Source organism: Xiphophorus couchianus, chromosome 21, assembly GCF_001444195.1.
Source record: "Xiphophorus couchianus chromosome 21, X_couchianus-1.0, whole genome shotgun sequence".
Classification (NCBI taxonomy): domain Eukaryota; kingdom Metazoa; phylum Chordata; class Actinopteri; order Cyprinodontiformes; family Poeciliidae; genus Xiphophorus; species Xiphophorus couchianus.
The window spans coordinates 21,779,167-21,794,251 of record NC_040248.1 but is presented as its reverse complement, the minus strand read 5'-3'; the positions used below and the strand labels follow the sequence as shown (position 1 = coordinate 21,794,251).

The following is a 15,085-nucleotide window of genomic DNA, read 5'->3' as shown; positions in this document are numbered from 1 at the left end:
CAGAAATGAACCACAAAACTCTGTGCAAAATGCCAAAGCAAAACAGGTCAAACATGGACTTTCCTTCTGTTTCCATCATTTCTAAGATGTAAACAAATTTTTCGCAAGAAGAAAAGAAAATACATCCAAACTATTTGGACTATTTCTGAGTTATTTTCATGGGGTACTAAAGTCATATCTGACAGTTTTGACTGTATCTTTTCTGTGATGGTAGTCTGAATGATTAATGAAGGGCCGTTTTCATGTGCAGTTCAATCTCTATGACTGCAGTAAGAAATATTTGCTTATTGAGAGGTAACGCAAAAGTTTTGCAAGGGAACGCAAACGTTGTGTGAGGTAATGCAAGAGAAAAAATAAATTCCCAAGTCCCCATGGGGACTCCGTGAGAAACACCCTGAATATGTCAAAAATTATAATATAAAAATACATATTATGTTTTAAAGTCACAGTTTTAACCTTCTTGTTTTATTCTCTCAACAGTGGCGGACCGTTTCTACTGGGTCACGTGATCAAACAGCTAACTTTTTTACCAAAACTATTTTCATATGAACAGCTTCTTAAAATGTCCGTCTCCACTCTGCTTTTGTCAGGATCTTACTTGGGCAGAACGTGACAACAGGGCAGGGCCGTCTCTGTATTTGCGCTCCGATCCTGTTGTGCGTTTCCTGTTGTCCAGGACAGGGGTCTCCCCCAGCTTTAGGCTCAGGACAGCTGCAGCTCCTGTAACGGGACACCGACTCTGCCCCACAGGTTCTGGAGCAGGGAGTCCACTCTGACCACTCACACCACCCGCCCGACACTAGGAAACAGAGACGTACCAATTAGTTCCAGCTAGTTTAGAAGTGAAAATTCATGACATGAGGAACGATCGAGAGTCAGTACACAGCTTCATTTATTACAGCTGGAAACTAGTGAAGAGGCCCGAAATCTGGGTGTAGTAATGAACTCTGACCTGAACCTTAAGAGACACATAAAGAAAGTCGGCCTTCTATCACCTGAAGAACATTTCCAGGATTAAAGAACTAATGACTCAGCAAGATGTAGAGAAACTCATCTATAGGTTTATCTTTAGTCCTCCAGCTGCAGTTGATCCAAAATGCTGCTGCTGGTGTTCTGACTAAAACCAGCATTCATCTACTATGCACCACAAATCTGGAACAAACCTCTGGAAAATTGCAAAACAACCAAAACACTGAGTTCCTTTAAATCTAGACTAAAACCCACCTGTTTAGAGTTGCCTTTGAGCCACAATAAATGAAACACTCACCAACATTTATTGACGGCAATGTTTCAATTGTAGTTTTATTGTGTTTTTATGGTGTAAAGCACATTGAACTGACTTGTTTCTGAAATGTGCTATAAAAATAAACCTGACTGACTGACTGACTGACTCACGCAGACCTTTAAGGTGACCTTACCCACCTGGACACAGCTCTCTGGTGCAGTTGAACTTGCCACCCTGACATGTGCTGCAACACAGAGAAACAGAGCTGACGCTTCTCTGCAGATTTATGATCAACAAAGCATCAGAAACTCGATGTGTTCCTTCAGTCTCCATCGTTCTTACCAGTTGTTGCAGCCATCAGGGGCCTCAGTGGACTCTTCTGGCTCCACACGAAGCCCAGTGTTTATGTCCAAGCAGGGACAGCTGTTCCTTGCTATGCAGACCGTCCCATTGGCTGAGAGGACCTTCCCCTCGGTGCAGTAGCATCCCGGCTCACAGTGCCACTCACAGTGCTGGGAGATGAGTCAGGATATCGGTTTATGTCAACAGGATGAAAGTACAGAGTACAGTGCTTTTAAAACTACACTTTAAACTTTTTCGCATTTTGTCACGTCACACCCACCCAACTTTAATGTTCAATGAAAATGTTGGAAGTGTGACATGGCTTTTGATTCAAACACAGAAGAAAACACGTTAAAGATGAGCAGTCTGCGGGGCTACACTTACTGACAGGTCGTCACAGGATCGAGGGCAGGACGGCCCACAGCTGCTGAAAACCGTTCCTGGGACCTTGGAGCAAGGCGGCACTAGAGCAAACAGACGGAAAAACTGGGAGGAAATTCTTTACAGTATGTTACACAGTGGAGACAAATAAATCACAGGCGTCTGGAAGTGTGAACATTTACCCTGGCTGACTGTTTCATATCGGATAGATTTGAAGATTCTTTTAAAAACTTATTATTCTAAATGGGCTGGCCTCTTTTCATCTTTAGGATCTTTTCAAACTTCAATCTGTATCCAGAACTTTGAGATCAAATACTAAGTTGCTACTGAATCTCCCTCGGAGGAGACCAGACTGTCTTTGTGCTGCTGCTGCTGCTCTCTGGAATAAGTTTCCTTTCCAGATTAGATCTGCCCACAGTCTGGATCATTTTAAATTGCTTCTTAAAACTTATTTTTATTTGCTGGTATTTAATTGAGGCCCGATACTGTAACTTCTCTGTTGTGACTTTTCAGTTTTATTTTCTCTTCGTTAATTGATCCTATTGTTTTATTGTCTTAGGTACAGCACTTTGGAGCAGTTCTAAGCTGTTTCTAAAAGTGCTGTATGAATAAACTTGACGTTGACTTGACAAATGAAATTTACGTCACGAGCCGAGGTCCTCCAGACTACCTGGACAGTGGTCGGTGTTACAGGCTCTGACTTCTGTTCCCAGACCCTCGCAGTAGTTCCCGGCCCCCTCAGGACTGGGGGAGTCACAGAGTCTCCTCCGACTCTGGATGCCTCCACCGCACGACTTGGAGCAGTCAGTCCAGTCACTCCACCGACTCCAAGCCCCGTCAACTACAGATGAGCCATTACCAAAAAAAATTACTAAAAGGAGCATGTTTGGTTTACTGCAACTGTAAACGCATTAAACTGGTTCAGTTCAGTTCAGTTCATTCAGTGCAACAGAACATTGTGTGCTGTTGGTAACGTTCATGAACTAAAACTCAACATGTGGTTTGCTCACGGTCACACGGGGGGACGATGCAGACTTGATCCTCGCGGTGAGGACCAAGACACGGGAGTCCACTGCCTGACCGCTGTGGACTGGAGCAGAACCGGTACCGAGACTGGAGACCCGCTCCACACAACACTGAGCACCGACTCCAGGGAGTCCATGATGACCACTGGCCGTCCACTGGACACACGTCACACAACGATGGCGTGTAAACATTAGAAGGTTCTGCATGTTAGAGATTTTTCCACCTCCAAGTCTTGCGTCTTACCGTTGCAGCTGACCCGAGAGCAGTTTACGAGCCTTCCTCTTTCACAGGTACTGGAAGGTTAGAAACATGTCTGTCACTTTTACTCTCCCTTAACACGCTTAGAGTTAGCTTGTGCTGTATTTTCCTACCAGTTCTTGCATTTGTTGGGCACAGTGTCTCCAGGTATGTATGGCTCTCTATCGGCATCACAGGGACAGTCTGACTGAAGCACACACTTACCGTCCTGAAAATAGAAAAGCTTCATAGCTTTCAGAGTAACATTGAAAGTGCATGTATAAATGGATGTCTGCTTCCAGCAGCCATTCACTTCTAACTCGGCGGAGTTTGATCACCTTGACTCTGTGTCCCTTCCTTTCCTGGCTCAACGTTTTAATGATGCTGTGGTGGAGTCTGTTGCTACAAAGCATAACCTTCACCCAACGGTTTTACCTCATTTTAGACCTGTTTTTTATTTCCTAGTTCTTTGGCTGACTTGAGGAAAAGAAGTAAACCAGAAAAAGTGACTGCAGACATTTAGCCAACGTCCCCAAACCTACAGCAGAGACAAAATGGAGAGACTTCTTTTTGTAGTTTATCTTCATGTGCTCTCTAACCTCTGCATGCTCCCTTTGAGTTCTAGGAAACATAGCATACACACAGAAGTCACACACCAATAAAGCATTTTGTCAGAACTCATTTCAGTGTTTGGCATGGATGGCACAAAATTTAAAAAAAGAAATAAAGAAAAAACAACAACTTACATTTCTGAACTTTTTGACCAGCTGGATTTTGATTCTTTAAGACCTTGACCTTGACCATAAATCTGAGGATTATTCTGAATAACTCTTTGAACTTCAGCAGACAGATGCTGTACTGGGAGCTGACTTTTTCCAGTTAAAAATGATTGCAAGGGTGAAGCAGTCCCTGAATTTTGGTGACCTTGACAAGGTCAGTTAGGCCTTCATTACACTGGATTAGCACAGGTCATCAGCCTGCAGCTTGTCCAGAAAGACCACATCACTCCTGTCCCAAAGCAGCAGCAGCTGCTTCTGTTTTAGGATTGATTCTGCAACAACTTCCTTCCTGCTTATTTTTATATCTTAAAATGAACTGATACCCCATTACCTGAATGATCTGCTGAACAATATGATTTTAATATTTCCAGACTAAGGTTGAAAAATGGAGGACACTTGGCTTTTGCAGTTGCTGCTCCAAAACATTGTGACAAATTCCTCTTGCGTCTACATCACTGAAATATTTTTATTCATTTTGCTAAACCTGTCTGAATTGATGCTGCTTCTATATGCGATTTCATTCGATTGTCTCATGATGAGTTGTAGAGCACTTTGGTCAACTGCTGTTGGTTTGACATGAGCTCTATTACTGACCTGCAGGACAGCCCCATGTGGACACTGGCAGCCTGGAGTGCAGTTCCTGCTCAGGTTCAGAGTGAGGTCAGTACAGGTCACAGGTCCCACCACACACTGTGTCCACTGCTGGCCTGGAGGACAAGTCCTGCCCCCACCTGACAGCATAAGAGTCAAATAAAAACAAGAAATACAACTCACAATAGATTACTAATATGTATTGTTTTATGTATTGTTTTAGATCCAATTTAACTAAATGTATTAGTTAAAGTGTAAGGATTAGTAGCGAATCAAATTGGTTCCTCATTTCTTTCTGGTGCTAAAATACAATTTTTAAGTAGTAACTGCAGCTACATATGTATGAGGAGAGCCCACTTATTGAAGGAACAATAACTGATCAGATCAGTATTACCACACGACTGCAGGTTACAGGCGCTGAACTGCTGGGCTGTGCCGTGGGTCCTGATTGGCCCGCGGGTCCGGGTCCGGTAACCTTCTCCACACGTCACAGAGCACTCCGACCACGAGCTCCACGGTTCTCTGATACCTTCAGACACATCGTGACACCCGTATCCATCACCTTTCCCACGCATCCATTCCACATCGCTTTGACACCATCAGTGATCTGGCTGTTCTCACCCAGGCAGGGCTCGACGCTGCAGGTATCGACTCCAACTCTCTCTCCTTTGCAGGGACGACCTCCAAAGGCTGGAGGAGGATCGGTTCCTGAGCGGTACCGCCGTCTGATACCCACATCGCACGTCCGAGTGCATGCGCTCCACTGCGTCCAGCTGCTCCAACCACAGTCCACTTTGACACAAAATAACAAAACCAAAAATACATATATATTAATAAGCAGAACAAAACAAACAAAAAAACCCCAAAGAGAACAGGAAAATACCAGTCCATCACACAGTACTCACCTGGGCATGGAGTTGTTCCACACTCCATTTCTCCATCTGTGCAGGTGCTGTTTACATGACAAAAGGAGTTAAAGCTGCAGTATTTAACCTTTATAAAAATATTTCTTTCACATATTTGTTGAAACTCTCATTTTGTGACTCGTGACAGTACGGTATGAACCAACCTGTGAAATAAAATGTAGCTCCTCCATTTTCTCCCAGTACTAACTAGAAACAACAAATCAAAGCTAGGAGGCGGGTCTTATCGCTGTCAATCATCCTCCATGTGGCGCTGCTCATCCCACTCTATGCTGTGCTACAGCTAGCAGAGCCTATTGTAAATGTTAAGGCTAGTTAGCATGGCCACCGATGACAGCTTTACCGTTTTCCTGTAACAGTAAAGCTGTTACCATTTAGCATCGAGTACATGAGGGTGACTGACAGCGCTAAGACCTTTCCCCTAGCTCTGATTGGTTGTTTACGGTTGGGAGCAATTCCTTTCGTCTTCCAGCAACAGCAGCTCAGGGATATGGGAGGAGATCGATTTTTTCATAGCTTATCTGTCTCATAACAAACTGTCATGACATGGTGACAGTTTTAACAAATAAATAAAAAACATTTTGTTAAATAAAAGTTACACCCTTCGGCTTTAATCAAAAGCGTTAAAACAGAAACAGGACTTGTGGTCTGAAGTGAAAGAATTGCTAAAGAGGGGTACCAGTTGTTACAGGCATCAGCAGGCAGGGTGGCTCCCGCTGGGTGCATCTCCCCCTGGTGGTAACAGGGGCACTGCGCCAGAGGAACACAGCTGCTGTTGAACAGGTAGAACCCCGGGGCGCAGTAGCAGCCGTGGAAACAGGAGGTGGCGCACTGAACGTCTGCGGAGGTCATGTCCATGCACACCCTCGGACATGCCCCGCCCTGAGCCTCACACTCCGCTGCTGTCATGTACGTCATGCCCTCTGGACACACACCTAAAGGGAAACAAACACACACTCAGTACAGCGAGTCTGCTGACACAGAAAACAAACCAAAGAGTGTGAGGACAATGTTTTCTGCATGCGTAGGCAGAGTACCTGAACAGGGATGGGAGTTACAGTCTTTTGTTTGTATGTGAGGCCCAGAGCAGTTACTGCCCCTATGCTGTGGCGTCGGTGAACTGCAGAGCCTTTCCCTCGTCTGGACGCCAGAGTCACAATCAGACGAACACGGAGACCAGCGGGACCAGAGCGACCAGCCTCCATGCACTGGAAGAACACGGCTAAAGTTAGCATGTTAAAGGAGTAGTTCACAATTTTTGAAGCGATATCCTTTCAAAATGTTATAAGCATTTTAAATTTCACCTGCATTAGAAGACTCTGTATCTTCATTTAATAAAAATACAGACTAGTCGGTGCCGGAGGCAAAGACTAGTCTAGAATGAGAAGGACCAACGCCAAAGTGAGCTGTTACCGTTAGCAACTCACACCTCTAAAGGATTTTTGTGGTTTATTTAAATTTTAAAAATATCAGTTTTACCAGCTTTGCAATAAATTGTTAAAATAAAAATACATTTAAATTAAAAAAATATAGAAATATTATAGTAGGTCAAAAGAAAAAAAGTTATCCGGTGTTTGTGTTAATAAATGTTTTTGGGTCGAATGTTTTCTGTTTTATTGGTGTACAAGATGTTTTGGTTTTGTTCCCAAAATGAGAACGTTCTTCAAAAAGCTTTGCTTTATTTAACTGAGCTGAATGAATCGATGTTCCTTAGTCTGTTCTGTTTCTTTTTTTGGCATTTATTGAACAGTAAATTAACAGGGTGGAGAGAGAGGGGGAAGAAATGCAGCAAATGCTTCGCGACCAGGAATCGAATACAGGATAACATCATCTATCATGAGACATAAGTGCAATAAATCAAACTTTCAAAACGCACCTAGATAGAATGTCATAATAAAACACAGATTTATAAGTTAGGATGCTGTAAAACACAGCAAAAAGTTATTTTTCATGCCATTATAAACCAAACTTCTGAACATATAAAAATGGCTTATTCAGGTCTTGAACTTTGCCATGCGTCTTTGAACAAAACCATGTGCAAGAAGTTATGTAAAATGTAATCGTTTGCTTGGATTTTCACCATATTTTCCAGCATCTTTTGAACCAGATGTTTGGTAAAAGTGATTATTGGTGGCAGTTTTGGTTCATGATAAGCCTCTGCTCATGGTGTGAGTGCTCTATCAGCTGAGTCACCCAAGAATCTGTTTTTGAGTAAAAAGTCCTTCTATAATGTTAAAACCAAAGCACAAAAACAAGGCTAATAAAAGAAAAATACTTTGTGTTGTAGTTAGCATTTTCATTTTACAAGATATAAACTGACCATTTAAAACAATTCCACCTAAACAATTTCAAAAGTAGCCATCTGCATGAGGTCTATTTGCTTGAGGGCCACATTTGTATGCCAAATAGGAGCATCAGCCAGGTCAGCTGAAACATGAACTGCTCATATTCTTCATGAACTATCTCTTTAAGGACAAAAGTGTACAATTATTTGATTGGTGCATACGGCATATTCTGTTTATGTGCATAAAGGATGAAGGGTTCTGCACCTGGACAGTGCTCAGTGTTGCAGGGCTCATGCTCCTCATCATCTCCATCACACACAGGTCGCGTGTGTGTGTGGTTGAAAGCCGAGAGTGTTTGGCTGCAGCTGCGAAATCGGCGTCTGATTCCCACATCATCCACGTCACTGAAACATGTCTTAGTGCACTCTGACCAGCTGGTCCATTTACTCCATGTGCCACCTGGTAGTACTGTGCAACATGGAGAAGACTGTGAAATATGGCTCATACATAAGGTGAAACTGTTAGACTAGAAACAATTAAGTTGTTTAAAAAAAGAAGAGCCACAAAACAATTCAGTTGAGTGAGTGTGAGCTCAGATACCAGGGAGACATGGGATGGAACAGCGTCGGGACTCAGAGGCGTCTCCCGAACAGGGCTGTGCTCTGATTGGTCCAGCTGCTGTCAGCTCAGACCTGAGAAGAGAGAAATTAGCTTTGATAAGAACTCATTCATCTTTTTTTATATTTTTTTTGGCTCTAGTGGCCTTTAGTTGATAGTTCATTGACAGGAAAGTGGGTAATGAGAGAAGGGGAAGACATGCGGCAAAGGTTGCCAGGCCGGGAATTGAACCTGCGACAGCCGCGTCGAGGACTCTATATGTGGGTTATGCTTAATCCCTACGCCACCACAGCAAACCCAGAACTCATTTATCTTTATCTTCAGAATTTTCTGCTATTAACTTTAGAGAGGAAAGTGCTGCTGCCCAACAGTCTGGTTAAGGTAAGAGGTCATTTCTTCAATACTTGAAGTCCATTATTCACAGGTGGAAGACAGCAAGGACAGCTGGAAATCTTTCAAGCAGTGGACATCTCACCGATTTCACCCCAAGGTTAAACTAGATAAAATAATGCTGAAACCCAGTAGCTGTATTTCAGACTTCACATGGGTCACTTAGCATTATTATATTATAGTTCTTAACCCAACAGGAAAAGACTGAATGAGTATGGATTGTTTGAAAGGGTTGTTAAAGTTGTATCTGAAACCACAAGATTTCTACATCAATGTTTGTTGGACAGATGTAGAGATGTTTAGCCGAGATACACAGAAAGACAAACCCAGCCTGAACACCTTGTACCAAATATCAAGCATGACGGTGGAGAGGTGGTAATTTGGGATTGTCATACAGCCATTGAATTTGGCTCAGTCTACCATTTCCACATAGAGAACTTCTCCATTTTGGCTTCAATGTGTTTTTGTACTCAGGTTAGAAATAAACTCTTTGTGAACCTGCTGAAAACCAGATCGTTATCTCCTGCAGTTTGGGATCAGTTTGTTAGCATCTGCTCGTTAGGTGGGCAAATGAAAAGTAATGGGAACAGAGTGCTTTGAGTAAAACGTTGCATCTGATGGAAGAAGCAGGAAATTGATGGTAAAGAGTAAACTCAAACCAAAGAACAATTTTCTTAAAATGAGCCACGACAGGCGGCCGATCGGAGCTGTGGCCGCAAGGTTGTCGGTGCCTGTCGCGGCGGCAACCCTCGAACCCGTTGGTGGACACCTTCGGTGAGGGATGCCGTCAGGCTGAAGAAGGAGTCCTATCGGGCCTTTTTGGCCTGTGGGACTCCGGAAGCAGCTGATGGGTACCGGCGGGCGAAGCGGCATGCGGCTCGGGCGGTTGCTGAGGCAAAAACTCGGGCGTGGGAGGAGTTTGGAGAGGCCATGGAGAAAGACTTCCGCACGGCTTCGAGGCGATTCTGGTCCACCATCCGGCGTCTCAGGGGGGGGAAGCGGTGCAGCACCAACACTGTTTATAGTGGGGATGGTGTGCTGCTGACCTCTACTCGGGACGTTGTGGGCCGGTGGGCAGAGTACTTCGAAGACCTCCTCAATCCCACCAACATGCCTTCCACTGAGGAAGCAGAGCCTGGGGACTCTGGGTTGGGCTCTCCAATCTCTGGGGACGAGGTCGCCGAGGTGGTTAAAAAGCTCCTCGGTGGCAAGGCCCCGGGGGTGGATGAGATCCGCCCGGAGTTCCTTAAGGCTCTGGATGTTGTAGGGTTGTGTTGGTTGACGCGACTCTGCAGTATCGCATGGACATCGGGGGCAGTTCCCCTGGATTGGCAGACTGGGGTGGTGGTCCCCCTGTTCAAAAAGGGGGACCGGAGGGTGTGCTCCAATTATAGAGGGGTCACACTCTTAAGCCTCCCTGGCAAGGTCTATTCAGGGGTCCTGGAGAGGAGGGTCCGTCGGATAGTCGAACCTCGGATTCAGGAAGAGCAGTGTGGTTTTCGTCCTGGTCGTGGAACACTGGACCAGCTCTACACCCTCAGCAGGGTCCTGGAGGGTGCATGGGAGTTCGCCCAACCAGTCTACATGTGTTTTGTGGACTTGGAGAAGGCGTTCGACCGTGTCCCTCGGGGAGCCCTGTGGGGGGTTCTCCGGGAGTATGGGGTACCGGGCCCTTTGATACGGGCTGTCAGGTCCCTGTATGACCGGTGTCAGAGTCTGGTCCGCATTGCCGGCAGTAAGTCGGGCTCGTTTCCGGTGAGAGTTGGACTCCGCCAGGGCTGCCCTTTGTCACCGATTCTGTTCATCACTTTCATGGACAGAATTTCTAGGCGCAGCCAAGGTGTTGAGGGGATCCGATTTGGTGGCCTTAGGATCTCATCTCTGCTTTTCGCAGACGATGTGGTCCTTTTGGCTTCATCAGATCGTGATCTGCAGCTCTCGCTGCATCGGTTCGCAGCCGAGTGTGAAGCGGCCGGGATGGGGATCAGTGCCTCCAAATCCGAGGCCATGGTCTTGAGCCGGAAAAGGGTAGAGTGCCTTCTCCGGGTCAGGGGGGGTGTCCTGCCCCAAGTGGAGGAGTTTAAGTATCTCGGGATCTTGTTCACGAATGGGGGAAGAAGGGAGCGGGAGATCGACAGGCGGATTGGCGCAGCGTCTACTGTCAAGCGGGCGCTGTACCGGTCCGTCGTGGTGAAGAGAGAGCTGAGCCAAAAAGCGAAGCTCTCGATTTACCGGTCGATCTACGTTCCCACCCTCATCTATGGTCATGAGCTTTGGGTCATGACCGAAAGAACGAGATCGCGGATACAAGCGGCCGAAATGGGTTTTCTCCGTAGGGTGGCTGGGCTCTCCCTTAGAGATAGGGTGAGAAGCTCAGTCATCCGGGAGGGACTCAGAGTAGAGCCGCTGCTCCTTCACATCGAGAGGAGCCAGTTGAGGTGGCTTGGGCATCTGGTCAGGATGCCTCCTGGACGCCTCCCTGGTGAGGTGTTCCGGGCACGTCCCACCGGGAGGAGGCCCCGGGGAAGACCCAGGACACGCTGGAGGGACTATGTCTCTCGGCTGGCCTGGGAACGCCTCGGGATTCCCCCGGAGGAGCTAGAAGAAGTGGCTGGGGAGAGGGAAGTCTGGGCCTCCCTTCTGAAGCTGCTACCCCCGCGACCCGACCTCGGATAAGCGGAAGAAGATGGATGGATGGATGGATGGATGAGCCACGACAGTGAAATGCTTGATACTCTAAGGGCCTATCGTTGCCTTATACCCTGAAGTACACAGAAACAAACATGCTCACCTGTAGCGTTGCTGCAACCCCACACCACACGTCACATCACATGGAGACCATGCAGACCAGGCGGACCACTGACAGGTCTCCAGACATCTAGAAGTGTCACAGGTGACCTGCCCTTCTCGGCACATACTGGGGTCAAATAAGCATTCCAAAAAGCCATTCATTGTTATTCACAAAAAAAATGTCTCTTTTTACACGTATTTTCCACGTTAATATTTGAAGATGCGTCTGCATCTCTCACCACGTGGTGCACTGATCTCTGCTGATCACCTGGCCAGGCTGCAGGGTTTCGTCATCCCAGTGACAGACGCACTGGCTGGAGTTCACACATCGGCCGTCCTGAAGGTACAGCCCGTAGGGACAGCGGCAGCCTGGGGAAAGACACCATTTATAGCAAAAATTTGCTCTGATCCAAAACCCCCTGGAGGGAATAAATTTCCCTCCTGTCCTGGGAATCACCAAAAAGTAAGATGGAAGGTGTTGCTGAGGGATCGTTGTTTTTCCTTATTTGTCCTGTTAACCCTTGAAAAAATCTGGCAAAAGAAGAATCCAATGGGAGAATGGTAACTGCTGGAAGAAAAACTCAGCTTTTGTTGTAAAAGCCATGTTTTTTCTACCTACACGTCAAAGACACGTGTAACTTATATTAAATGTAAACATCATGCTTCTGAGTCTTACCGATGATACATGTTGCAGAGCAGTTGCTGGTCATGCTCAGATCTGAGCAGGTAGGAGGACAGGGATCAACCTGTCCAGCACGGCAATCTTCCTCTTTCACCAGCACCATGCCGCTGATGCAGCCTGTTGGTCAGGTTGTTAGTGGAGTTACAACAAACTCTGGTCAACTAAAGGAACAATCAAACCAATCTGGTTGGAAGCATGTGAATAGGTTTAAGTTTGGAGGAAAGGTTTCACCTTTGAGAACAGGTGGTTGCGTTTGACCCTTACCTGTCTGTGTGCCTGTCTCGTTGGTGCAGGGTTGGATGTTGCAGGTCTGGCTCTGTCGGGTCATGCCCTCACATTCCCGCCCTCCATTTTTAGGAGGAGGAGCTGAACAGGTTCTGCTCCTCTGTCTAACTCCTCCTCCACACAGAGCATCACACTCTGACCACTCTGTCCATGCCGACCAGTGACCATGAACTGGGAGAAGGAACACAGTATCGAGCAAACGGCTCCCCTAATAGGTGATGGATGTAGGTCCTGCATACAGACCTGGACATGCTCGAGTAAAGCAGGCTCGACTGTCAAACTGAGCTCCACCACAGGATCCTCCAGGCAGGGCGTCTCTTAGAATGTCCCTCTGCCGAAACAAGGAGCCGAGACCACACGTTACACTGCAGCCACTCCAGGCTGTCCATGGGGACATTATGCAGTCCACTGCAGGAGAGCAGAGTAAAAGATAAGAAATACACAAGCCCTTTGATCACATGACCACTTTGGAAGAGCCTATGTAACACCTACCACAGTCTTTTTCATCCGATCCATCGATACAGTCCCTCTGCAGGTCACACCTGCGATCCTTGTGAACACACTCGCCGGTGTCACAAGAGAACTGCTTTGGGGAGCAGGGTCTGGGCACCAGGGGGCGCCATGGAGTTACTGCTGGGCTGGTGGTTGTGCCTGAAGGGGCATAGTGAGGGACGACTGGCATTCAACATGTACTGAAAACTTTGGAGCAGGGTTTACTCAAAACAAGGCCTAAAGGGCCGGTGTCCTGCAACTTTTAGATGTGTCCCTGGTCCAACCAGCCTGGAATCAAAGCCATTCAGTCTGTGTTAGCCACGCTTTCAATTTCTATACTTTGTTTTAAACAGAAACTGGCGACATGTCCATGGTGACCCCGCCTCTTGCCCATTGACCACTGGACACTGGAAAGAGGCACTAGCACCACTCATGACTCCACTAGGAATAAGCGTGTATGATAATGGATGGATGAATAAATGAATGGACGGACGGATGGATGTTTGAAGCAGAGTATAGAACAAGCGGCTGGTTTTCACCAGGCTAACGTCCAACACACATGAACCAAATGGTTGAATTACCCCCTCAGTATGCAGATAGGTTCTCCAGAATCCTTCTATTGGCCTCAATATCTCACTCTGGTGTGTTGAAGCAGAGACTTGTCAAAGTTGCAGGACACCGGCCCTCGAGGCCTGAACATGAAGACCCCTGGTTTTGGCGGATAAAAAAATATCGAGCAATCTTTCATACCACAACGTTCTTCATCTGAACCATCTAAGCAATCCTTCCTTCCGTCACACACTCGTGCAGAGTCCACACAGCCAAATGACCAGCATGTGAACTGGCCCTCCATGCAAAACACTCTGGGCAAACCGGTATCTGGTGTGCTTGTGATGACTGATGGCGCTGTGAATCAACAGAACCTGCTGGTTATACTCCAACTGTGCTGCAAAGAGATGATTCCAGAGACATCACATGGGAAAATCATGTCCCACCTTCTGTGGTTTGAAGACCGGGTCTGCCAGGCTGCACTGAGGAAGGAAGATGGAGTCCAGGTTGGCCTGTTGTGACTCCTGGTAATAAGATGGTCTTGATTGTTTAGAACCAAACGTACACACAAGTAATTCAGCCGACACAAGAGAATCAGACAATCACAGTAACCTGAACTCAGCGGCTGAGATCTGGGAGTGACTGCAGGTGATGCCACACCAGGAAAGCCATCTTCAGACTTGGTAGTGTGTAGCCCAGGGGCGCCTGTTGTGTTGTCACCATGGATACCAGGTCTTCCAGTGTAGGTGGTCTGATTGCGGAGGCCTGGAAAGCCTCTGGTGGGAGCAGTTCCTGGAGAGGACAAAGGGAAGATTTTAAGACAAAGAACTGATCTGTTGTTAAATGCTAAATTTTGCGTAACTCTCACCACAGTTTGTCTCATCAGAGTAGTCCTTACAGTTTGGCTGACCGTCACAAAGCAAAGACACAGGGATGCACTCCTCACTGCGGTGGCAAAGAAACTGGCCTGGTTTGCAGCGCTGCACTGTCACTGTGCCAACCGCAGAGGGCGATGTGGTCACATACTCATCTGCACATGTCAGGGACACATTGTTTTAATGAATCTATAAGGAACATCTAAAGCAGTTTTACACTTAGACCCCTTTACTAAGCTGTATAAATTACACATATTAATAGAAACTTTTCATATTTGCATTCATCCCCTTTACTCCAGCATTACTAAATACATTCCAGTTGTCTTTATGAATCCTCTTCCTGTTTGCAAAGCAAGGTATTATCTCAGGAGAGTTGAATAGAAATGGCCATAACCCTTTTCAGATTATTGTTTTAAAAAATATATTAAAAAGCGATGTATCATTTCCGCTTCATACTTATGGGCTAGTTTGTGTTGGTCTGATAAAATCTCAGTAAACATTGTGTTCATCACCGAACATTGTGGCTTAAATATGACAAAATATCTTAAGGTTCAAATGGTTTTTTTAATACTTTTTCTCTTTAAATATTTTGTTCATCATGCTTTCACAGAGGTG

At 46.2% G+C, this 15,085-nt stretch overlaps 1 protein-coding gene across 1 annotated transcript in view; it reads right to left on the bottom strand.

Annotated features, from left to right (window-relative positions):
• Positions 1-15,085, bottom strand: part of sspo (SCO-spondin) — an 83,517-nt gene that overhangs the window by 38,783 nt on the left and 29,649 nt on the right. Inside the window, exons 53-78 of the mRNA XM_028005826.1 lie at positions 14,464-14,625; positions 14,208-14,387; positions 14,042-14,119; positions 13,797-13,952; positions 13,047-13,205; positions 12,798-12,962; positions 12,534-12,725; positions 12,264-12,386; positions 11,827-11,956; positions 11,589-11,714; positions 8,390-8,481; positions 8,054-8,257; positions 6,542-6,712; positions 6,184-6,439; positions 5,487-5,533; positions 5,203-5,373; positions 4,976-5,110; positions 4,585-4,721; positions 3,346-3,440; positions 3,218-3,267; positions 2,959-3,129; positions 2,619-2,789; positions 1,952-2,031; positions 1,568-1,737; positions 1,423-1,469; positions 599-799 (exon numbers count right to left, since the gene is read on the bottom strand). Coding sequence (XP_027861627.1) covers positions 599-799; positions 1,423-1,469; positions 1,568-1,737; positions 1,952-2,031; positions 2,619-2,789; positions 2,959-3,129; positions 3,218-3,267; positions 3,346-3,440; positions 4,585-4,721; positions 4,976-5,110; positions 5,203-5,373; positions 5,487-5,533; positions 6,184-6,439; positions 6,542-6,712; positions 8,054-8,257; positions 8,390-8,481; positions 11,589-11,714; positions 11,827-11,956; positions 12,264-12,386; positions 12,534-12,725; positions 12,798-12,962; positions 13,047-13,205; positions 13,797-13,952; positions 14,042-14,119; positions 14,208-14,387; positions 14,464-14,625 — 3,669 coding nt within the window. The remainder of the gene's footprint in view (positions 1-598; positions 800-1,422; positions 1,470-1,567; positions 1,738-1,951; positions 2,032-2,618; positions 2,790-2,958; positions 3,130-3,217; positions 3,268-3,345; positions 3,441-4,584; positions 4,722-4,975; positions 5,111-5,202; positions 5,374-5,486; positions 5,534-6,183; positions 6,440-6,541; positions 6,713-8,053; positions 8,258-8,389; positions 8,482-11,588; positions 11,715-11,826; positions 11,957-12,263; positions 12,387-12,533; positions 12,726-12,797; positions 12,963-13,046; positions 13,206-13,796; positions 13,953-14,041; positions 14,120-14,207; positions 14,388-14,463; positions 14,626-15,085) is intronic.